At 39.2% G+C, this 24,373-nt stretch overlaps 1 protein-coding gene across 1 annotated transcript in view; it reads right to left on the bottom strand.

The window, feature by feature from the left end:
• The window catches only part of SLC35B4 (solute carrier family 35 member B4), a 35,343-nt gene extending 11,254 nt beyond the window's left edge, over positions 1-24,089 (bottom strand). The window contains exons 1-3 of the mRNA XM_007177139.2: positions 23,706-24,089; positions 3,617-3,730; positions 592-694 (exon numbers count right to left, since the gene is read on the bottom strand). Of these exons, the coding sequence (XP_007177201.1) occupies positions 592-694; positions 3,617-3,730; positions 23,706-23,782 (294 nt within the window). The 5' untranslated portion in view covers positions 23,783-24,089. The remainder of the gene's footprint in view (positions 1-591; positions 695-3,616; positions 3,731-23,705) is intronic.
• Positions 24,090-24,373: the final 284 nt, after the last annotated feature.

The raw sequence follows: 24,373 nt of genomic DNA, 5'->3' as shown, positions 1-24,373 counted from the left end.
ATATTCCCTCTTGAGTTCCTTTCCTGTTCTTCAGGGAACACTCTGTTCTTATTTATATGCAAACTGGCTCTCCCACCATGCATGAGGCAAAGATGAAAACCTCTGCTGCTTTGGAAGAAACCCTACCTTCATCAAGAATTTCCTTTTATGTAATTATCTGAAGTTTCTATTTTCAAAAAAAATCAGAAAAGAGAAGTATCTATATCATGTACTAGAAGTAAACGTAATTTCATGGAAGAAACAGAAAGTGATGAGAAATAAGTTAAATAACATTCATAGCAAGAACGAATATAAAACCAACCAGATGAAGAAAATTATAGGTAAAATCTGTTATCCAGGGAAATTTTAACTTTCCTTTTATTAATCACCTGTAAGACCTCTGATAAATAAAAGTAAACCATCCACTTTCATATTTCTCTTTTTGCCCTACTTCTCAGATGAAAGCCAGCCTCTGCTTATTCATCCATGAGACCTATTCTTACACCCTAGACTTTACTCCTTATAGGCCCTTTCTACTTTTGTCATGTGTTTAATGGACCCACTTTGCTGCATTTTCCAGAGGTACAGGTTCACGTGAGCCGGCAGACTTACAGATCTAAATATCATGTGCAGGGGCATGGCGATGTTGAGATTCAGGGCGTAGTTGTTCACCACGCTGACGGTGAAGAACATGGTCACCATTACGGCATAGTACCTGAGAGGCAGAGACAGCAGCTCGTCACACAGGATCCACGATTTCAAGAAAATCAAGTAGAGAAGGAAATACATATTTTGGTTAAAAAAGTATTGTGCTTATTTCCTGTGGATTAAAAGATCGTATCACTATTATAATGTGAAGTCAAGCACCAAGTACATTTGAAAACACTTCACAAAGCCAGAATAACATGGAAAAAGTTTGAACTATAGAATGTGTTCCAAGAAACACTATTTTAATATTTTTCTAGTACGTACAGCAACTATAAACGAGGCTTCAAAAAGAGTTACCTGATAGACAGCAATAGGTTTTTTAAAGTGAATGGATAATTTTTATTATTGTATCAGTTCTTTGTGTATAATTTTCATGTAGCTCTAAAGAACTTAAAAATTGTTAAACTCTCTCAAATATTTCCTCTATACACTTGTTTATACTATTAATTTTCACTGTTTCTAAAGAAAAGATGTGCTAAGTCAAGGGTTACTTTCACCCTAGCAACTGTTAAAATTATCCCACCTTTTGAACCAGTGGCCTCCAAATTAATGAGGGCATCATTTGACTTGCATAGATTTGTATTTAAAATTAGGGCCCCTGTTTTTTTGAGAATGTATAGGTCTTTAAATAATAATAAAAAGCAAAAACTAAAAGAAATCCAGGAACTCTCATCATTGAGAAAGATAAAGGGATGAACACAAATAACAAGTTATAAATAAATCAATATTAATTAAATAATTTTTAAGATGCCTTTCACACAAATCAGCTTAAACCATTTAAAATGCCAGTTTTTTGGTAGGTCAAAAGGGGTTGAACATCAGCAATTTCATATGATTCAACCTAATACATTCAAAAAGAGAAAAATAATATTTGAAGTACACGGCTAAAGAATGCAGGGCGAAAGTGAGTAAGCGGTTCCACATTCTTCAGGAAATGCCGGAAGTCTTTGAGCACAGATCCCCATCCTTTTCACCTTCGCACATCTGGAGAAGGTGACAGCACTGAGTCTCGAGTTATCTTCCCTGACAAGAACCAATTTTGCGTTCCTGGTGAGGTAGGGGGCTATCGCAGCCACACCAGGGCTAAATGAACACAGTCTGGAAAGTCTGAAGAGCTTCACAAGGAATGCGGAACACAGTAATACACACAGGCAAAGTTACTGGTGAGAGCTACTTCACAGCTTCTAAATAATATACTACTGGTGATTTCACAAGCTTTCTTGCCCAATTTTCCTAGTTCCGTCTTGAAAAGATGCCATCTGGAGATAGAGGTCATCGAGTTCTTTCAGGATAATTAATTCCAACTATTCCACATCGCTGCCTACATAGTATTGCCTAGAAATCGCTCGTGGGGATGAAGGACACGAGCAAGATTTTGATTAGGGCTTCCCAGATAGAAAATAAAATAGCCGGCACGAATTGCACACATGGGAGCATGGTTGTCAGGGCAGGTTCACGGGGAGCCTCCAAGGGCAGGTTAGGGAGTTTGGGCTTCACTTTGAATCTAATGGTGACCTGAGTGCATGTGGAGTGGGTGTCGTGATACAATGGTAGGAAGCTGAAATGGAGGGATGAAGAGGTGATAGGCAGGAGGTCAGCCAACCAGGCTATTACTATAAAAGTCATGGCGAGAGTGAATACATTCCTGAACTACGCTAGTGGCAGCCAGAGAAGAAAGAAATAGTGGAAGGAGGAGGAAAGGACCAGAGGAATCAAAAAATGCTGGGGTTCCTACTCTGAGATAAATGCTGGTCTTGGGAGCAGAAAGTTTTATGCAGATACTAAAGCCAATGGGGGAAGGGAAAGTATTCAGAATATTTAGCATCACCTTGGGATATTTAAAAATACAATATTAGTAACAAAATTCAGCCAGATTTTCTATAGCGGGCTACTCAGGAAGGCTGCAAAATAACACCAATGAATCTTAGCCAGTCCTTGGATGCATTCACACCAGAACATCCCTCTCAAAGAGATTAAGTGACACTATCCTACTAAATACAACTGGACGGATTACACTTTGTATGTGTGTGGTTCTTTCTTTTTCTTTTAATTTAATTAAACAACAAGGACCTATTGTACAGCATAGGGAACTCCACTCAGTATTCTGTAATAACCTATACAGGAAAAGAATCTGAAAAAGAATGGATATATGTATATGTATAACTGAATCACTGCTGTACACCTGAAACTAATACATTGTAAATCAACTATACCCCAATATAAAATAAAAATTAAATTAAATTAAAAAAATACACTTTGACTTCAAGTCTCTCACAGCAAGAATGCTGTTTTCAATACACTGTTTATTATAAGATCTGCCCTGTTTTCTGTTTGGCCCCATGAGTATAGTTATGCAACTTTGGACTAATGGATGGAGGTCTGGAAGCAACAATTTTACCTTAGCTTGCCGTTCATTTTCTTTTGATTGAGGTGAAAGTCACATAACATAAAATCCACCATTTTAAAGTGAACGATTCGGTGGTATTTAGTACATTTACAATGTTGTGTAACTACCAGCTCTATCTCCAAAAGCCATTAGTCTTTTAAAAGTAACAACGATACCACTCTTAACATATTTGATAACTTTACCAACAAGAGGAAAATATGCATAACTGGTTCAAAATTGGTTGTCACACCAGGCCTTTGACCATATACCAGACAGACACAGACAGACAGACAGACACACACACACATGTCTATAGTTGCCTCCATCAGAGTTATTTTAAGTGTCGTGGCAGGAATTTTATTCTAAAAATAGGCTCCCTGGAGCGTCACAATGTATTAAATTCAGAAAAGGAATTATTCTACTGATATCTTTGATACCAATCTTATAAAACGATGCCTCATATTCCTTTTATACAGGTACCAGAAAAGCTCTTAATTTAAAAAAAAAAAAAAAAGGCTGAAAAGAGACTTCAATGCGCCATACCTTATTGGGATAACTGGATGCTTCCTTCCCAAATCAGCTTCAAAGAGGAAGCCTTCCACAGCGATAAATAAAAATTGTGCAAACGTCACAATGTTCCCGCATCCTGGATGCTTCCTGTGTAGTGAGTAATAAAAAGAAAAAAAAAAAGACACAGAAAACTGAGATAAAGAGCACTAAGAATTGTTTTATTCATAGTTCAGAATAACAGGGAAGATGGATTTCTGTTACCCACTGTCCTGCTTTATCTCAGTTTTCATATCCCATGGATCACACACACTTAGCAACAGACCCACAGAGAAGAACGTCAGCTTTCTTCCTTTACTCTTCCACAGGTATAGCAGGCCATGAGTAAGAATGATAACGCTCGTTCCTAGAACTATGATACAACTTTCCCAGTAAACTGTAGGAAGGTGGTCATAGGTTCTCGTTGAGATCCTCACTTAACCAAGAGGGCTTTAGTCCAGATCCTCATCAGCTTGGGCACAAGGCCCAAGGTCAGAAATATGCTCAGGTCTCCTGTAATGTTTACATATCCTCCCAACCAGGATATCTCCGAGACTGCTGTCAATCAAAGACTCCTACCCAGTATTAATGACAGGGATGTTACCTTAGACAGAATCCCCATGGGGGCAACAATGGTGGGGGACTGGGGGCGGAATCTTACTATTTTTCTAAGTATAAAGCAAGGGATATACGTACAGCACATAAGTCCATAAATAGTGTACCTGCAGAGGGATGATTAGGAAAAAATGTCTACAAAGGGTCTTTGGTGGGGCTGGGGGGAGGGGCAATAATGAAGGCAAGACTGAGGAGCACTGCGGCTGTCTTACTAGTCTCCACCGCCCTTAACGCAAACGTATCAGGGACTCAACAAACATTCGTGGAATTCAATGGAACCTCTTCAGTGATCCACTTAAGGGTTGGGGAATCTTCCACAGTGACTGTTAGGAGCAAATCTACAAGGCAGAAAAATTCCTCTGACATCCCTCTTGAGGCACTCTGTGAAAGTCAGTTACTTAAAATGTTGTGGTTTTCTTGAGCTTGTCCTCCATTAGGCACTGCCCAATCACTGGAAGAAGGACAAAGGGAGCAGTTGTCTTTGCTCTCCTGAGGCCTCCAGAGTTCCCACATTACCAATAATCCCATATTACGAAATATAGCGCCCTGTTCTGTATTTTCATCTTCACCAAAGACATTTACCCAAACCCAGTGATTAGAGGGATTTAATTGTATTATTATATATTAATATAATGCTATTTATTAAAAACAACTCCATTCTCTATTGGTGGTATTAATATCAAACAGCAACGCCAAGGATCACATTCCTAAATACTCCCATCAGGCATAAAAATAAACAACGCCAAGCATAAGCCATTCCCGTACAGAGCTGTGCTTACCATTGGAAGCGGAACTCTTGTCCCGCTTTAGGCTCTACTACCTATGAAGGTTTCCTTGAAAACTACTGCTCTATATGCAATTCAACGTTTTCTTTTAGCACTCCTTATGTTTGAGGGACAGGGCTAAACGTTGCAGGAATCCATAAATAACCATGTAAGACATTTACCTTATTCTAGGAGCTAATTAAAACGATTAGCCTAAATATGAGTGACAGGAGAGGGAGCTTTAGCTCCAGATAGCTCCTGGCACAGTGCTCTTCAACTCCAGCTAGGCTGCTCTTTAACAACCGTAAGGCTGAGAAGCCTCACCCTCCCAGGTGGGGTGGGGCTCTGGATTTGAAAGCTTCCCACTAGATCCTAATGTGCATCCGGAGTTGAAAACCACTAGTGTAGGTCTGGGGAAAGGGCTGGGAGGGTGTGTGTGTGTGTGTGTGTGTGTGTGTGTGTGTGTGTGTGTGTGTGTGTGTGTGTGTGTGTGTGTGTGTGTGTGTGTGTGTGTGTGTGTGTGTGTGTGTGTGTGTGTGTGTGTGTGTGTGTGTGTGTGTGTGTGTGTGTGTGTGTGTGTGATGCAGAGGTAATTCTTACCTGTGCCAGTCCACAGTGCTTAAAAGCACACAATGACATGCCGGATATCCAGCTATGCTGCTAACCTTATGACAGTAGAAGTTTATTACCCTAAGTTTAGTTTTCTTATCTTTAAAATGGGAACAGTATTAGGGCCTATCTCATTGGTTTATGGTAGAGTAAATAAGCCAGTCCCTGAAACACACTTAACAGAGGGAAAAAGGCAAAGACTAAAACACTAGGATACCTTCTATCTAAGTATAGGAACCCTTTTAAAGACATTTATGTTGAGCAATTTTTCTCACCTGTAAAATAGAAGTGATGTGTTTTTAACGTCATAGTGAGGATTCAATGAGAAAATATACATAAATCGCCAAGCACAAGACTTAGTCCAAAAAGAGCTCATTGTACTTCTTGTTTTCCCTTCCATTTTCTCTTTCCTGAAAGCTTAGGACAATTCAATTAAAGAGTAATTATCAAGAACCTACTGTGTGTGCAGGTAGGTGCTGGCTGAGAGGGAGCTGCCAATTGAATGAGACCTGATCCCTGCCAAACATGGAATATGAGACAGTAGGAACCCAGTGCCCTGTGGGGATGGTTAGAGGACCGTCCTATTCATCTTCACACCACCAATCTCTGGGCACCGAGTCTGGCTTTCACCCAAGCAACTGAATGAATGTGGGATGCCTCACTTTAAGCAAACATGATCTAGAATATGAGGACTGTATGAAAGTTAAAAATAAACTATTTCAAAAAATGATTCACTTCTAAAGTGTATTCTTCATAGGATGTTTTAAAAGGCACCATAATAGGATCATATCAAGGTGGCAGAGGAGTAGGACATGGAGCTCACCTTCTCCTACAAATGCATCAAAAATACATCTGCATGTGGAACAGTTCTCACAGAATATCTACTGAACGCTGGCAGAAGACCTCAGACTTCCAAAAGGGCAAGAAAATCTCCACATAACTGAGTAGGGCAAAAGAAAAAAGAAAAAAAGAAAGAGAAAGGAATCTGGATGGGATCTGCACCCCTTTGGGGGAGTTGTGAAGGAGGAAAGGTTCCTGCACCCGGGGAAGTCCCCTCACTGGTGGCAAAATCAGCTGGGACAGAGGGGGAGCTTCAGAGCCTCGGAGGAGAGCACAGCACCCTGTTTGCAGAGAGATACCTGCATAGAAGGTCAGTGCTGCCAGCACTCCCCAGCTTGGGTCGCTTGTCCCCTGGGGAGGGTCGGGGCTGGGTGCTGAGGCTCAGGCTTCAGAGGTCAGACCCCGGGGAGAGGACTGGGGTTGGCTGTGTGGAGACAGCCAGCACACCCTGAGGAAAGGGACAGCAAATATCCAAACCAAAAACCGCCCTCACGCCAAAAAAAATTAAACCCACACAAGCTACGCAGGGACACTCCCGCATATAAACAGCCCTCCAAGACTACAGTAGATAATTGTTCCTCCTAAACTCACACAGTAAGAGAAATACAAGCAAAATGAAGAAGTAGAGGAATGACTCCCAGTTAAAAGACCAAGAGAATTCCCCTGAAGAAACAGACCTTTTCAGTCTAATAGACACCAAGTTCAAAAAACAGGTAATGAAAATACTGAAAGAATTAAGAAAGGCTATTGACAGAAATGCAAATTACTGTAAAAAGGAACTAGAAACTATAAGGAGGAGCCAAGAAAAATTTAAAAATCATTTGCCAAGACAAAAGCTGAGGTAAAGGCAATGAATAGAATGAATAATACAGAAGAAACAATAAGTGATCTGAAAGATAGAATAATGGAAATTACCCAATCAAAACAGCAGACAGAAAGCCAAATGGAAAAAAAAAAAATGAAAGCAATAAAAGAGACCTGTGGGATAATATAAAGCATGCCAATCTACATATAATAGGGATTCCAGAAGGAGAAGAAAGAGAAAAGGGGGTTAAAAATGTATTTGAAGAAATTATGGCTAAAAGCTTCCCAAACCTAAAGAAGGAAACAGATATCCAGATACAGGAAGCACAGAGGGTCCTAAACAAGATGAACCCAAACAGACCTTCACCAAGACATATAATAAAAATGGCAAAAGTTAAAGAGAGGATTCTAAAGACAGCAAGAGAAAAACAAAGAGTTAATTACAAGGGAACCCCCATAAGGCTATCAGCTGATTTCTCTACAGAAACACTGAGGGCCAGAAGGGAGTAGCAAAATATATACATAGTCTTGAAAGGGAAAGATCTGCAGCCCAGAATATTCTACCCAGCAAGATTATCATTTAGAATAGGAGGAAAAATAAAGAATTTCTCAGACAAGTAAAAACTAAAAGAATACAGCAATTCTAAAGCTATCCTAAAAGACACATTGAAAGGTCTGCTCTAAATAGAAAAGAAGCAAGAAGATACAGGAAGGAGGAAATCACAACTGGAAAGTAAATCACTTAAATTAGCCAGTATACAGATCAAAAAGAAAAAACAAAACCTACTTGTGAAAGTGAAGATAAACACAAGGAACAGCAAAAGGATAAACATGAAGATGTAAAAAAGACGTCAAAATCATAAAATGTGGGGAAGGAGGGTAAGAAAATGCAGATTCTTTTTTTTTTTTTTTTTTTAGAATATGTTTGAGCCTATATGACTATCCATCTAAAGCAAGCAGATACAGGAAGGGGGGTTAACATACTTGAATAACAGGGCAACCATAAATCAAAAACATACAATAGATTCACAAAAACCAAAAAGAACACAAGCATAAAAGGAAATCATCAAACCGCAAAAAGAAAAACAAAGAAGATACAAAGAATCAACTGGAAAACAAGGTTTAAAATGGCAATAAATACATATGTATCAATAATTACCTTAAATGTCAATGAACTGAATGCTCCAATCAAAACACATAGCGTGGCACACTGGATTAAATAAACAAGAGCCTACAATATGCTGCCTACAAGAGACACACCTTAGGGCAAAGGACACACATGGATTGAAAGTGAGGGGATGGAAAAAGATATTTCATGCAAACGGAAATGACAAGAAAGCAGGAGTTGCAATACTCATATCAGACAAAATAGACTTTAAAGCAAAGGCTATAAAAAAAAAAAAAAAAAAAAAAAAAAAAAAAAAAAAAAAAAAAAAGATAAACAGGGCTTCCCTGGTGGCGCAGTGGTTGAGAATCTGCCTGCTAATGCAGGAGACACGGGTTCGAGCCCTGGTCTGGGAAGATCCCACATGCCACGGAGCGGCTGGGCCCGTGAGCCACAGCTGCTGAGCCTGCGCGTCTGGAGCCTGTGCCCCGCAACGGGAGGGGCCGCGATAGTGAAAGGCCCGCGCACCGCGATGAAGAGCGGTCCCCGCACCGCGATGAAGAGTGGCCCCCACTTGCCGCAACTAGAGAACGCCCTCGCACGAACCGAAGACCCAGCACAGCCAAAAATAAATAAATAAATTAATTAAATAAATAAATTTAAAAAAAAAAAAAAAAAAAAAAAAAAAAAAAAAAAAAAAGATAAACAGAGATGCTATATAATGATAAAAGGATCAATACAAGAAAAGGATTTTACACTTGTCAACATATATGTACCTAATATAGGAGCACCCAAATACATAAAACAAATACTAATAGACATAAAGGGAGAAATTGATGGGAACACAATAATAGTAGGAGACTTTAACACCCTGCTCACATCAATGGACAGAGATGCTAAATGATACAACAGAACAGTTATATTTAATTGATATTTGCAGGACATTACATCCAAAAAAAACCCAGAACACACATTCTTTTCAAGTGAACATGGAACATTCTCTAGGAATGACCACATACTAGGGCACAAAACTCACCACAACAAATCTAAGAGTATAGAAATTATTTCAAACATCTTCTCTGACCACAGCAGTATGAAACTAGAAATCAACCACAGGAAAAGAACTGAGGAAGAATACAAAAAACGATTACATGGGGACTGAACAACATGCTACTAAAAAACCAATGGGTCAACAAGGAAATCAAAAAGGAAATTAAAAATTACCTTGATACAAATGACAATGAAAACACAACCGTACAAAATCTATGGGATGCAGCAAAAGCAGTTCTTAGAGGGAAGTTCATAGCAATACAGGCCTTCCTCAAAAAATGAGAAAAATTTCAAATAAACAATCTAACCTACCACCTAAAAGAATCAGAAAAAGAAGAACAAACAAAACCTAAAGTCAGCAGAAGGAAGGAAATAATAAATATTGGGGAGGAAATAAATAAGATAGAGATTAAAAAGACAATAGAAAAAAAATCAATAAAACCAAGAGCTAGTTCTTTGAAAGGGTAAACAAAACTGACAAATCTCTGGCCAGGCTCACCAAGAAGAAAAGAGAGAGAACCCAAATAAACAAAATAAGAAATGAAAAAGGAGAAAGCTCAAGTGATACCACAGAAATACAAAAAACCATAAGAGAATACTATAAACAATTATATGCCAACAAATTTGACAACCTAGAAGAAATGGACAACTTTCCAGAAATATACAGCCCACCAAACTGAATCAAGAAGAAATAGATAATTTGAACAGACCAATCACTAGAAGAGAAATCGAATCTGCAATTTAAAAATACGCCCTACAGGGACTTCCCTGGTGGCCCAGTGGTTAAGACTTCATCTTCCATTGCAGAGGGTGTGGGTTCGATCCTTGCTCAGGGAGTTAAGATCCCACATACCTCATGGCCAAGAAACCAAAACATAAAACAGAAAGAAATATTGTAACAAATTCAATAAGACTTTAAAAATGGTCCACATCAAAAAAAAAACTTAAAAACAAAAAAACTCCCTACAAACAAAAGTCCAGAACCAGATGGCTTCACAGGCAAATTCTACCAAACATACAAAGAAGAACTTATACTGATCGTTCTCAAACCCTTCCAAAGGACTGAAGAGGAGGGAACACTCCCACAGGCATTTTATGAAGCCACCATCACCCTGATATCAAAACCAAAGATACCACCAAAAAAAGAAAATTACAGGCCAATATCTTTGATAAATATAGATGCAAAAATTCTCAACAAAATATTAGCAAATTGAATCCAACAACACATAAAAAAGATCATACACCACAACCAAGTGGGATTCATCCCAAGTTCACAAGGATGGTTCAACATAGGCAAATCAATCAATGTAATACACCACATTAACAAAAGAAAAGTCGAAAACAAAATAATCATCTCAACAGATGCAGAAAAAGCATTTGACAAAATTCAACACCCATTCATGATAAAAACTCTTACCAAAATGGGTATAGAAGGAACATATCTCAACATAATAAAGCCATTTATGACAAACCCACAGCCAATATAATACTCAGTGGTGAAAAGCTGAAAGCCTTCCTGCTAAAATCTGGAACAAGACAAGGATGCCCATTCTCACCACTTCTATTCAACACAGTATTGGAAGTCTTAACCACAGCAATCAGACAAGAAAAAGAAATAAAACATATTCAAATTGGAAGGAAAGAGGTAAAATTGTCACTATATGCAGATGACATGATACTATATATAGAAAACCTTAAGGACTCCACACAAAAACTACTAGATCTAATAAATGAACTCAGCAAAGTAGCAGGATACAAGAATAACATTCAGAAATTAGTTGCATTTCTTTATGCTAACAATAAAATATCAGAAAGGGAATGTAAAAAAGCAATACCTTTCAAAAATCACACACACACACACACACACACACACACACACACACAAAACCCCTAGGAATAAACCTGACCAAGGAGGTGAAAGACTTATATGCTGAGAACTATAAAACATTAATAAAGGGACTTCCCTGGTGGCGCAGTGGTTGAGAATCTGCCTGCCAGTGGAGGGGACACGGGTTCGATCCCTGGTCCAGGAAGATCCCACATGCACCAGAGCAACTAAGCCCGTCCACCACAACTACTGAGCCTCCTCTCTAGAGCCCTAAGCCACAACTACGGAGCCCGCGTGCCACAACTACTGAAGCCCATGTGCATAGAGCCCGTGCTCCACTACAAGAGAAGCCACTGCAATGAGAAGCCTGCACACCACAACAAAGAGTAGCCCCTGCTCGCTGCAACCAGAGAAAGCCTGCGTGCAGCAACGAAGAACCAACACAGCCAAAAAAAAAAAAAAAAAAAGACTTAAACGTAAGATATGACACCATAAAACTCTTAGAAGAGAGCAAAGGCAAATCTCTGTAATAAATCATACCAATGTTTTCGTAGGTTAGTCTCCCAAGGCAACAGAAGTAAAAACAAAATAAATAAATGGGACCTAATCAAACTTACAAGCTTTTACATAGCAGAGGAAACCATAAAAGCAGAACAAAACAAAACAACGAAAAGACAACCAAAGGAATGGAAGAAAATATCTGCAAATGATGCAACTGACAAGGGCTTAATCTCCAAAGTATACAAACAGCTCATACAACTCAACAACAACAAAAAAACAAACAACCCAATTGAAAAATGGGCAGAAGACCTTAATAGACAATTCTCCGAAGAAGACATACACATGGCCAGTAGGCACATGAAAAGATGCTCAGCATCAATAATTATTAGAGAAACGCGAATCAAAACTACAATGAGGTACCACCTCACACTGGTCAGAATGGCCATCATTAAAAAGTCTACAAATAACAAATGCTGGAGAGGGTGTAGAGAAAAGGGAACCCTCCTACACTGTTGGTAGGAATATAAATTGGTGCAGCCACTATGGGAAACAGTATGGAGGTTCCTCAGAAAACTAAAAATAGAATTACCATATGATCCAGCAATCCCACTCCTGGGCAAATACCTGGACAAAACTATAATTCAGAATGATACATGCGTAGGACCTGCACAGAAGGGGAGAGGCAGGATGTGGAAAGGAGGGCCTCTGGAGTGTGGTGTTCCAGAGTTTGGAGAGCACACTGGACACAGCAAAAAATTAGAGTATCTGCAGAGGAACTCAAGAGAGTGATCAACATTAATGTCTCAGAAGATCAGAGGAGGAACCAAGATGGCGGAGTAGAAGGACGTGCTCTCATTCCCTCTTGCGAGAACACCAGAATCACAACTAGCTGCTGGACAATCATTGACAGGAAGATACTGGAACTCACCAAAAAAGATACCCCACATCCAAAGACAAAGGAGAAGCCACAGTGAGACGGTAGGAGGGGCGCAATCACAGTAAAATCAAATCCCATAACTGGTGGGTGGGTGAATCACAGACTGGCAAACACTTATACCACAGAAGTCCACCCACTGGAGTGAAGGTTCTGAGCCCCACATCAGGCTTCCCAACCTGGGGGTCCGGCAACGGGAGGAAGAATTCCTAGAGAATCAGACTTTGAAGCCTAGTGGGAATTGATTGCAGGACTTCGACAGGACTGGGGGAAACAGAGACTCCACTCTTGGAGGGCACACACAAAGTGGTGTGCACATCAGGACCCAGGGGAAGGGGCAGTGACCCCAGAGGAGACTGAACCAGATCTACCTGCTAGTGTTGGAAGGTCTCCTGCAGAGGCGAGGGGTGGCTCTGTTTCACCATGGGGACAAGGACACTGGCAGTAGAAGTTCTGCGAAGTACTCCTTGGCGTGAGCCCTCCCAGAGTCTGTCATTAGCCCCACCAAAGAGCCCAGGTAGGCTCCAGTGTTGGGTTGCCTCAGGCCAAACAACCAACAGGGAGGGCACCCAGCCCCACCCATCAACAGTCAAGTGGATTAAAGTTTTACTGAGCTCTGCCCACCAGAGCAATAGTCAGCTCTACCCAACACCAGTCCCTCCCATCAAGCCTCTTAGATAGCCTCATTCACCAGAGGGCAGAGAGCAGAAGCAAGAAGAACTACAATCCTGCAGCCTGTGGAACAAAAACCACATTCACAGAAAGATAGACAAGATTAAAAGGCAGAGGGCTATATACCAGATGAGGGAACAAGATAAAACCCCAGAAAAACAACTAAATGAAGTGGAGATAGGCAACCTTCCAGAAAAAGAACTCAGAATAATGATAGTGAAGATGATCCAGGACCTGGCGGAAAAAAAGGGAGGCAAAGATCGAGAAGGTGCAAGAAATGTTTAACAAAGACCTAGAAGAGTTAAAGAACAAACAAACAGAGATGAACAATACAATAACTGAAATGAAAACGACACTAGAATGAATCAATAGCAGAAAAACTGAGGCAGAAGAACGGATAAGTGACCTGGAAGACCGAATGGTGGAATTCACTGCTGCGGAACAGACTAAATAAAAAAGAGTGAAAAGAAATGAAGACAGCCTAAGAGGCCTCTGGGACAGCATTAAACGCAACAGAATTCGCATTATAGGGGTCTCAGAAGGAGAAGAGAGAGAGAAAGGACCAGAGAAAATATCTGAAGAGATTATAGTCAAAAATTTCCCTAACATGGGAAAGGAAATAGCCACCCAAGTCCAGGAAGTGCAGTGAGTCCCATACAGGATAAACCCAAGGAGAAACACGCCAAAACACATACTAATCAAATGGCAAAAATTAAAGACAGAGAAAAATTATTGATAGCAGCAAGGGAAAAACAACAAATAACATACAAAGGAACCCCCATAAGGTTAACAGCTGGTTTCTCAGCAGAAACTCTACAAGCCAGAAGGGAGTGGCATGATATACTTAAAGTGATGAAAGGGAAGGACCTACAACCAAGATTACTCTACCCGGCAAGGATCTCATTCATATTCGATGGAGAAATCAAAAGCTTTACAGACAAGCAAAAAAGCTAAGAGAATTCAGCACCACCAAACCAGCTCTACAACAAATGCTAAAGGAACTTCTCTAAGTGGGAAACACAAGAGAAGAAAAGGACCTACAAAAACAAACCCAAAACAATTAAGAAAATGGTCATAGGAACATACATATCGATAATTACCTTAAACGTAAATGTATTAAATGCTCCAAGCAATATATATGCTGTCTACAAGAGACCCACTTCAGACCTAGGAACACATACAGACTGAAAGTGAGGGGATGGAAAAAGATATTCCATGCAAATGGAAATCAACAGAAAGCTGGAGTAGCTATACTCATATCAGATAAAATAGACTTTAAAATAAATAAAGAATGTTACAAGAGACAAGGAAGGACACTACACAATGATCAAGGATTAAGGATCAATCCAAGAAGAAGATATAACACTTATAAATACATATGCACCCAACATAGGAGCACCTCAATATATAAGGCAACTGCTAACAGCAATACAAGAGGAAATCGACAGTAACACAATAATAGTGGGGGACTTTAACACCTCACTTACACCAATGGACAGATCATCCAAAATGAAAATAAATCAGGAAACAGAAGCTTTAAATGACACAATAGACCAGATAGATTTAATTGATATTTATAGGACATTGCAACCAAAAACAGCAGATTACACTTTCTTCTCAAGTGTGCACAGAACATTCTCCAGGATAGGTCACACCTTGGGTCACAAATCAAGCCTTGGTAAATTTAAGAAAACTGAAATCATATCAAGCATCTTTTCTGACCACAATGCTATGAGATTAGAAATGAATTACAGGGAAAAAAACGTAAAATACGCAAACACATGGAGGCTAAACAAAACGTTACTAAATAACCAAGAGATCACTGCAGAAATCAAAGAGGAAATCAAAAAATACCTAGAGACAAATGACAATGAAAACATGACGAGCCAAAACCTATGGGATGCAGCAAAAGCAGTTCTAAGAGGGCAGTTTATAGCTATACAAGCCTACCTAAAGAAACAAGAAAAATCTCAAATAAACAATCTAACCTTACACCTAAAGGAACTAGAGAAAGAAGAACAAACAAAACCCAAAGTTAGCAGAAGGAAAGAAATCATAAAGATCAGAGCAGAAATAAATGAAATAGAAACAAAGAAAACAATAGCAAAGATCAATAAAACTAAAAGCTGGTTCTTTGAGAAGATAAACAAAATCGATAAACCATTAGCCAGACTCATCAAGAAAAAGAGGGAGAGGACTCAAATCAATAAAATTAGAAATGAAAAAGGAGAAGTTACAACAGACACTGCAAAAATACAAAGCATCCTAAGAGACTACTACAAGCAACTCTATGCCAATAAAATGGAAACCTGGAAGAAATGGACAAATTCTTAGAAAGGTAGAACCTTCCAAGACTGAACCAGGAAGAAACAGAAAATATGAACAGACCAATCACAAGTAATGAATTTGAAACTGTGATTAAAAATCTTCCAACAAACAAAAGCCCAGGATCAGATGGCTTCACAGGTGAATTCTATCAAACATTTAGAGAAGAGCTAACACCCATCCTTCTCAAACTCTTCCAAAAAATTCCAGAGGACGGAACACTCCCAAACTCATTCTATGAGGCCATCACCACCCTGATACCAAAACCAGACAAAGATACTACAAAGAAAGAAAATTACAGACCAATATCACTGATGAATATAGATTCAAAAATCCTCAACAAAATATTAGCAAACAGAATCCAACAACACATTAAAAGGATCATACACCACGATCAAGTGGGATTTATCCCAGGGATGCAAGGATTCTTCAATATACGCAAATCAATCAATGTGATACACCATATTAACAAATTGAAAAAAAAATTGAAGAATAAAAACCATATGATCATCACAATAGATGTAGAAAAAGCATCTGTTGACAAAATTCAACACCCACTTATGATAAAAACTCTCCAGAAAGTGGGCATAGAGGGAACCTACCTCAACATAATAAAGGCCATATATGACAAACCCACAGCAAACATCATTCTCAATGGTGAAAAACAGAAAGCATTTCCTCTAAGATCAGGAAGGAGACAAGGATGTCCACTCTCACCACTATAATTCAACATAGTTTTGGAAGTCCCAGCCACGGCAATCAGAGAAGAAAAAGAAATAAAAGGAATACAAATTGGAAAAGAAGAAGTAAAACTGTCACTCTTTGCAGATGACATGATACTATACATAGAGAATCCTAAAGATGTCACCAGAAAACTACTAGAGCTAATCAATGAATTTAGTACTGTTGCAGGATACAAAATTAATGCACAGAAATCTCTTGCATTCCTATACCCTAATGATGAAAAATCTGAAAAAGAAATTAAGGAAACACTCTCATTTACCACTGCAACAAAAAGAATAAAATACCTAGGAATAAACCTACCTAGGGAGACAAAAGACCTATATGAAGAAAACTATAAGACACTGATGAAAGAAATTAAAGATGATACCAACAGATGGAGAGATATACCATGTTCTTGGATTGGAAGAATCAACATTGTGAAAATGAGTATACTACCCAAAGCAATCTACAGATTCAATGCAATCCCTATCAAATTACCAATGGCATTTTTTACGGAGCTAGAACAAATCATCTTAAAATTTGTATGGAGACACAAAAGACCCCGAATAGCCAAAGCAGTCTTGAGGCAAAAAAATGGAGCTGGAGGAATCAGACTCCCTGACTTCAGACTATACTACAAAGCTACAGTAATCAAGACAATATGGTGCTGGCACGAAAACAGAAACATAGATCAATGGAACAGCATAGAAAGCCCAGAGATAAACCCACGCACCTATGGTCAACGAATCTATGACAAAGGAGGCAAAGATATACAATGGAGAAAAGACAGTCTCTTCAATAAGTGGTGCTGGGAAAACTGGACAGCTACATGTAAAAGAATGAAATTAGAACACTCCCTAACACCATACACAAAAATAAACTCAAAATGGATTAGAGACCTAAATATAAGACTGGACACTATAAAACTCTTAGAGGAAAACATAGGAAGAACACTCTTTGACATAAATCACAGCAAGATCTTTTTTGATCCACCTCCTAGAGTAATGGAAATAAAAACAAAAATAAACAAATGGGACCTAATGAAACTTCAAAGCTTTTGCACAGCAAAGGAAACCATAAACAAGACGAAAACACAACCCTCAGAATGGGAGAAGATATTTGCAAATGAATCAACGGACAAAGGATTAATCTCCAAAATATATAAACAGCTCATGCAGCTCAATATTAAAGAAACAAACAACCCAATCCAAAAATGGGCAGAAGACCTAAATAGACATTTCTCCAAAGAAGACATACAGATAGCCAAGAAGCACATGAAAAGCTGCTCAACATCACTAATTATTAGAGAAATGCAAATCAAAACTACAATGAGGTATCACCTCACACCAGTTAGAATGGGCATCATCGGAAAATCTACAAACAACAAATTCTGGAGAGGGTGTGGAGAAAAGGGAACCCTCTTGCACTGTTGGTGGGAATGTAAATTGATACAGCCACTATGGAGAACAGTATGGAGGTTCTTTAAAAAACTAAAAATAGAATTACCATATGATCCAGCAATCCCACTACTGGGCATATACCCAGAGAAAACCATAATTCAAAAAGACACATGCACCCCAATGTTCATTGCAGCACTATTTACAATTGCCAGGTCATGGAAGCAACCTAAATGCCCATCAACAGACGAATTGATAAAGAAGTTGTGGTACATATATACAATGGAATATTACTCAGCCATAAAAAGGAACGAAATTGGGTCATTTGTTGAGACGTGGATGGATCTAGAGACTGTCATACAGAGTGAAGTAAGTCAGAAAGAGAAAAACAAATATCGTATATTAACGCATGTATGTGGAACCTAGAAAAATCGTACAGATGAGCCGGTTTGCAGGGCAGAAGTTGAGACACAGATGTAGAGAGCAAACGTATGGACACCAAGGGGGAAAAGCAGCAGGGCGGTGGGGAAGGTGGTGTGCTGAATTGGGCGATTGGGACTGACATGTATACACTGTTGTATATAAAATGGATGACTAATTAGAACCTATGGTATAAACAAACAAACAAACAAACAAGTAATACTAAACTTTCATTGGGTTATTTGTATGGAATTATGTTAATATAAATGTTTCAGACATTACATGAAATTTCTAAAAATCTTATATGTTCTGGTATAATGTTATAAGTCATAATCCTAGTTATTACTTTAAAATGTTTATCTCAGAAATAACTAATTTTCTTGTCAACTGCATTATTATGAACTTTCATCAAATCTTTAACCGTGGTCATTTTTAAGTCTTTTGTCATTTACAGACAGTTCTGGGTGTACTCTGATGCTTTTGCAAATATGTTACTATAAATGGGTTTCATCTTCAAGGAATTCATGGAAAAGACTCTGACAAGTACAGGTTTCTGGTAACTGACTATACTGCTGAACTGAATGAATAAGCATTTTCAGAACTCTAATGGAAAACTGATGAACTCATAAAATTGCTAACAAAAGATCAAGATGAAAAAAAAAATTAATTACATGGGACTGAGTGAACTGATGAGGATGATTATAATTTTTGTGTCTTTCTGTTTGAATAAAAAAAAAAATCCCACAAGGACTCAGAGGCAAAAAATATACAAATCAATTTTCACTGTAAAGTAAAGGAGCTGTTACAGTGGAGGATTACTGGACTGAATGTCAGTATTATGACATAGTATGAGTGTGTTTCAAGTTTGGTAATTGCAATCATTGTTGCTTTTGTTGTGGTCATCCATTTACAATGCTTGGTGTCAGTTTATTTATCTCTTGTAAAAATAAAATACAGTGTGTGTGTGTGTGTGTGTGAAAAAAAAAAAAAGATACGTGCACCCCTATGTTCATAGCAGCACTATTCACAACAGCCAAGACATGGAAATAACCTAAGTGTCCATCAATGGATGAATGGATAAAGAAGATGTGATATATACAATGGAATACTACTCAGCCATAACAAAGAATGAAATAATGCCATTTGCAGCAACATGGATGCAACTAGAGATTATCATACTAAGTGAAATAAGTCAGAAAGAGAAAGACAAATGCCATATGATATCACCTACATATGGAATCTAAAATATGGCATAAATGAACCTATCTATGAAACAGAAACAGACTCACAGACATAGAGATCAGACTTGTGGTTGCCAAGGGGGGTAGGGAGGGATAAGGATGGACCGGGAGTTTGGGGTTGGTAGATGCAAACCATTACATTTAGGATGGACAAACAACAAGGTCCTACTGTACAGCACAGGGAACTATATTCAATCTCTTGGGATAAACCATAATGGTAAAGAATATGAAAAAGAATGTCTATATGTATACAACTGAGTCACTTTGCTGTACAGCAGAGATTGGCACAGCATTGTAAATCAACTATACTTCAATTTGTTACAAAATGTTAAAAATAAATAATTGAAATCAGGATCTTAAAGTGATAGCTATGTCCCCATATTCACTGCAGCACTATTTGCAATACCTAGTGAAGATACAGAAACAACTGAAATGTCCATGGACAGATGAATGGATACAGAAAATGCGGTATAAACATACAGTAAATATTATTCAGCCTTAAAAAAGAGGGAAATGACACCATTTGCAACAACATGGAAGGCATGCTAAATGAAGTTGGTCAGTCACAAAAGGACAAAAGGACTGCATGATTCCTCTTACATGAAGCATCTAAAATAGTCAAACTTACAGAAGCAGACAATAGAATGGGGATTGCCAGGGTCAGGGGGGAAGGGAAAATGGGGACTTGTTCAATGGGTATAAGTTTTCAGTTATACAAGGTGAATGAGTTCAAAAGATCTCTGTACATCGTAGTGCATATGGTTAACAATTCAGTAGTGCACACTTAAGAATTTGTTAAGAGGGTACATTTCACGCTCAGTGTTCTTATCATAAAAAAAAGGGAGCACAAGGAAATTTTGGAGGTGATGGATATGTTTATTACCTCGATTATGATGATGGTTTCATAGGTGTATGCATACTCATCAATTTGTATACATTAAATGTGTCCAATCTTTGTTTATGAATATACTTCAACAAACATATAAAAAAGTTAAAGCTATTGAAAACATTTAAAAAATTAAAATAAAAAATAAAAGGCATCATAATAATTTTTAATTTTATCTTTATTTATGAAGGTAGCTATTATTATGCCCATTTCATTGCTAAGACACTGAGCGCCAAATGGCACAGAATTAGGTAAGTCTCCCAGAGCCACCTGGCAAATAAATGGTGTTTGCAGACCTCCTTATTATTATCATTGTTATTATTTATTTTTTTTACAATTCAGTGGTTTTTAGTATTATATTTAGAGTTGTGCAGCCATTACCATCATTTAATTTTAGGACACTTCCAAAAGAAATCCAATACCCATTAGGAATCACTCTCCATTTCCCCCTCCCCTTGGCAATTCTAATCTACTTTGTCTCTATTTCCATGGGACTTTTATATCTCCCTAATGTACTCACATAATTCAATTTTTAAAAAAATCAACCTACAGAGCTTTTTAAGAACACAATGCTGTATAGCTACCAATGGAACTATTTATTTTAATTTGAATAATTCACTTTAAAACTTCAGAGTACAAACCTGGATCCTTTTCCCCTGAATTGTTTGTTATCTTCAACTTTATTCCTCAGGTATTATAATCACTAAATGCAAACAGTTTCTCTGTGAATTCTCTTTGGCAAGAATCCAAATTTTTTACTTTTTTAAAAAAGAACTCTGAAGAGAAAGAATTAGGCAGATAGTTTATGGCTTCTGTATTTCTTATTCTAGATTTAGAAAACTTCTTTATTTGATTCAACATTAGGCACTTGATGAAAAAATAAAATGCGAAAAAGAAAATGTTTCAGATTGTTTTCCTGACATAATACACCTCACCTAGTTAGTGAGCTGATGGTGTATCTTGTTTCCAAGGTACAATGTAAACTCTCTCAGAAGGGAGATCAAGGCACTCATTCATTACTTCACATCTGCCCTGTACACTGCATTGGTGCTTTATATTTTATTATAAGTCCCAATTATAAGTATGAAATAAGAAAGAAAAACCTAAATTTGTTCTCCAACTTGGGGGAAAATGGTTAAAAATGCTCACTTCTCCCTACAAGTCAGTTTAGCATTTCAATTCATACTTAGTGTCCCAAGGAAGCTATATAAGAAGCACAGTTCCTGCTCTATAAAAATTTATTAGCGTTTCACTGTGATGTCCCAAGATAAAGTCACAAATTATGAGAAGGCCAAATCTACAAAGAACCTTAAAAGACCATCTGGTCCAACCAGCTCTTATTTTCTTGATCTGAAATATGGTAAGTTGGAGTTGCCCAAGCAAATCAGCACAAAGCTGCTATTCAGTTTGGGGTACCACTCATTAAACTAACAAATGTACCCTTTACCACATTATGAAAACCCATTGCTGTATGCAAACATTCAGATGTACAAGAAAGATAAGGAATGATGGTTTTTTGGGGTTTAACAAATTATTCAAAGTATTCTAAACAGAAGATCCAATAATGCAGAAAAACATCCTGTAAAGTTAGATTTACCCACAACTTTTCAGGAACAGCTCATAAAACAGGGTATATGTATATTGAAACAAAAGTTGTTAGAAGGGGAACCTATTGCGAGCTTCAGGCTTTGCACCGGCATCTCATTTAATCCTTCAAAACCCTGTGAGGCTGGCAGAGCCATCACCGCCCTTTCACAGCTGAGAGAACAGACTCAGGGAGACCACGTAATTTAGCTAAGGGCTCACAACTGGTTAAAAAATAAATTAAAAAAGGCCCTCAGTTACTAACATAACATATTCTGATGTCATACAGCCTTTGGCAAGGTTTAATTCAATGGCATATTCAACACAAACATTACACTATTATTCTCTGACCTTCATTTCCATGGCTGGCCTGATTTTATCACATTTTTATATTTTTAAACCAATTTCCAAAGTGACCTTCCTTTGAAGTGTACCAGCTGACAGCTGGATACATTTTTTTTTCATTTTCACATCCCTCACCGCCTACTCCAGAGAATGACAAATGAAAGATTTTAATCAACACTTTTTGCACATTAAAATTTCAATCGCAAAAATTAATCCCACAGAGTTTACCTTAAGCAAACTGGTTGCTTCAGAATGACTTAATCAATGTTATCATGAAAATAAAATACATTTCTAGCAGGCACCACAGGAGGAAATGGGTCACCAAAGCCTAAGGGCTGCTCAAGCTCAAAAATAACAGGAAAGTTGAAAAGGGTATTGGGCTAGGAGTTTAGATTCCTGGATTCCACTTCTGGTTCTGCCACTTACAAGTAGTAAGAGACAACCTAACTTCCTGGGACATGTTTCACTTTCAGTAAAACAGAGAATATAATTCTTGACCTATCTTGTTCTGATGGTCAATGGAGATAATGTGCAGATTTAAAAACATGGTGCTAAACAGCACCATAAATATTATTTTATAGGTGGAAAAAGGAAGCCCAGAGAGGCTAAATAACTTGAAAACGTCACACAGCCAGGGGATGACAGAGCCAAAGACGGGAACTCCTGAGATTTTCAGTCCTGAGCTTTTAGAGTCCACCTGTTGCCTTTTCTCTAACAGCTTCTACTCAATGAACTTTGCACATTATTACTCAACATTATTTGCATGCCACCTCAATAAAACTACCCTGGTGTCCCTTTGGGAAAGTGTCATAACCATTCTTGATTTATAAAGTTACACCTCAAAATGCAAGCTTCCTGATTTAATATCTTAATGCTGGAAAGGCTATCCCCGGTCAATTGGGCCAACCTTCTGCATAAGAATTCGTTCTACTACATCCGCGAGAGGCATGTTGGGCAAAGTACTCATAACCATCTCTAAGGCCAATAAAAGAACTTCTTTGCAGGCCACTTTAAAACAACTGAAACTTTCTTTGCAGCGTGTACCAAATCAGACTGCTTTTTAAGTCCAAGCTTTGCTCACGTTATATATATGGCATTAGCAGGATCGAGAAAAGAGCTAGAGGAACCTTGGGTTCTGCCACGAGCTCCCTGCCGACCTTGGGGAAAAAAACTCTCCAGGCTTCAATCCCCCAGAGTGTGAAAAGGGGGTGACGACAGCAAACACCCCCAGTGTTCCCCTCGAGGGATGCTAAGAAACTATTGGGCGGGAGAGCGGAAGGTGCGCAGGATGACGGAGCAGCCGACTCAGCGGCGTCCCAAGCAGCCCAGGGCAGACACTGGGCGCAGGCGGTCCCACCCCGGGCCCCGCCCGGCTCGGGGGGGACGGCGCGTGGGGGCGCCCCTCCTCCGGCTTCTTTAGTGCGACCGGCGGGGGTCACTTACCGGGCCAGGAGCTCTAGGAAGATCACGTTACTGCAGCAGCCTGCGAAAACCAGGCCCACCGCGAAGGCCGGGCGCATGGCCGGGGCAGGGTAAGGGGAGCAAGCGCGCAGAGGAAGCGCCCGCCTAGACTGCTACCCCAGGAAACCCGGCTGCCGCCTCGCCGCGGCACTGAACATCACCACCGTCCCGCAGTGCTGCTCTCCCGGGGCCGTCGCGGTCTCCCTTTTCCCAGCAGCCGCCACCAACGCTGCCGGCGAGGAGCTGTAGTTAGCTGTCAGCGGGGCCCCATTCATCCGAAGGGGGTGTCCGAGTCCGGGCCAGACTACACTTCCCAGAATGCTGCGCGCCCGTACGACCGGCTGCGTCCTAACTCGCCTCTGCCCGGCAGCTCCACCGGAGAGGAGAGAGAGGCGAGGTGCCCGTCATGCCTCACGCGGTAGCAAGCCGCGGGGCTTGCTGGGAAGTGAAGTTCCAACGCTGTTAACGTTGTTTCTTAAGAGGCCGCCAAGGGCTGTGAAAGGGATTCGTCCAGCACTTTCACGGTAAACTCACAGCTGACGGCACTAGAGCTACACACCTGTGATTGCTTGGTCGTTGGAAGTATTCTAGTATCTGAAAATTCTCCTGAATTGGGAGAAAGTAGAAATTCTCTGAACTTCCTTCTCTAC

Source organism: Balaenoptera acutorostrata, chromosome 7, assembly GCF_949987535.1.
Source record: "Balaenoptera acutorostrata chromosome 7, mBalAcu1.1, whole genome shotgun sequence".
NCBI lineage: Eukaryota > Metazoa > Chordata > Mammalia > Artiodactyla > Balaenopteridae > Balaenoptera > Balaenoptera acutorostrata.
Note: the sequence above shows the minus strand (reverse complement) of the source record. Positions and strands in the feature narration are given on the sequence as shown.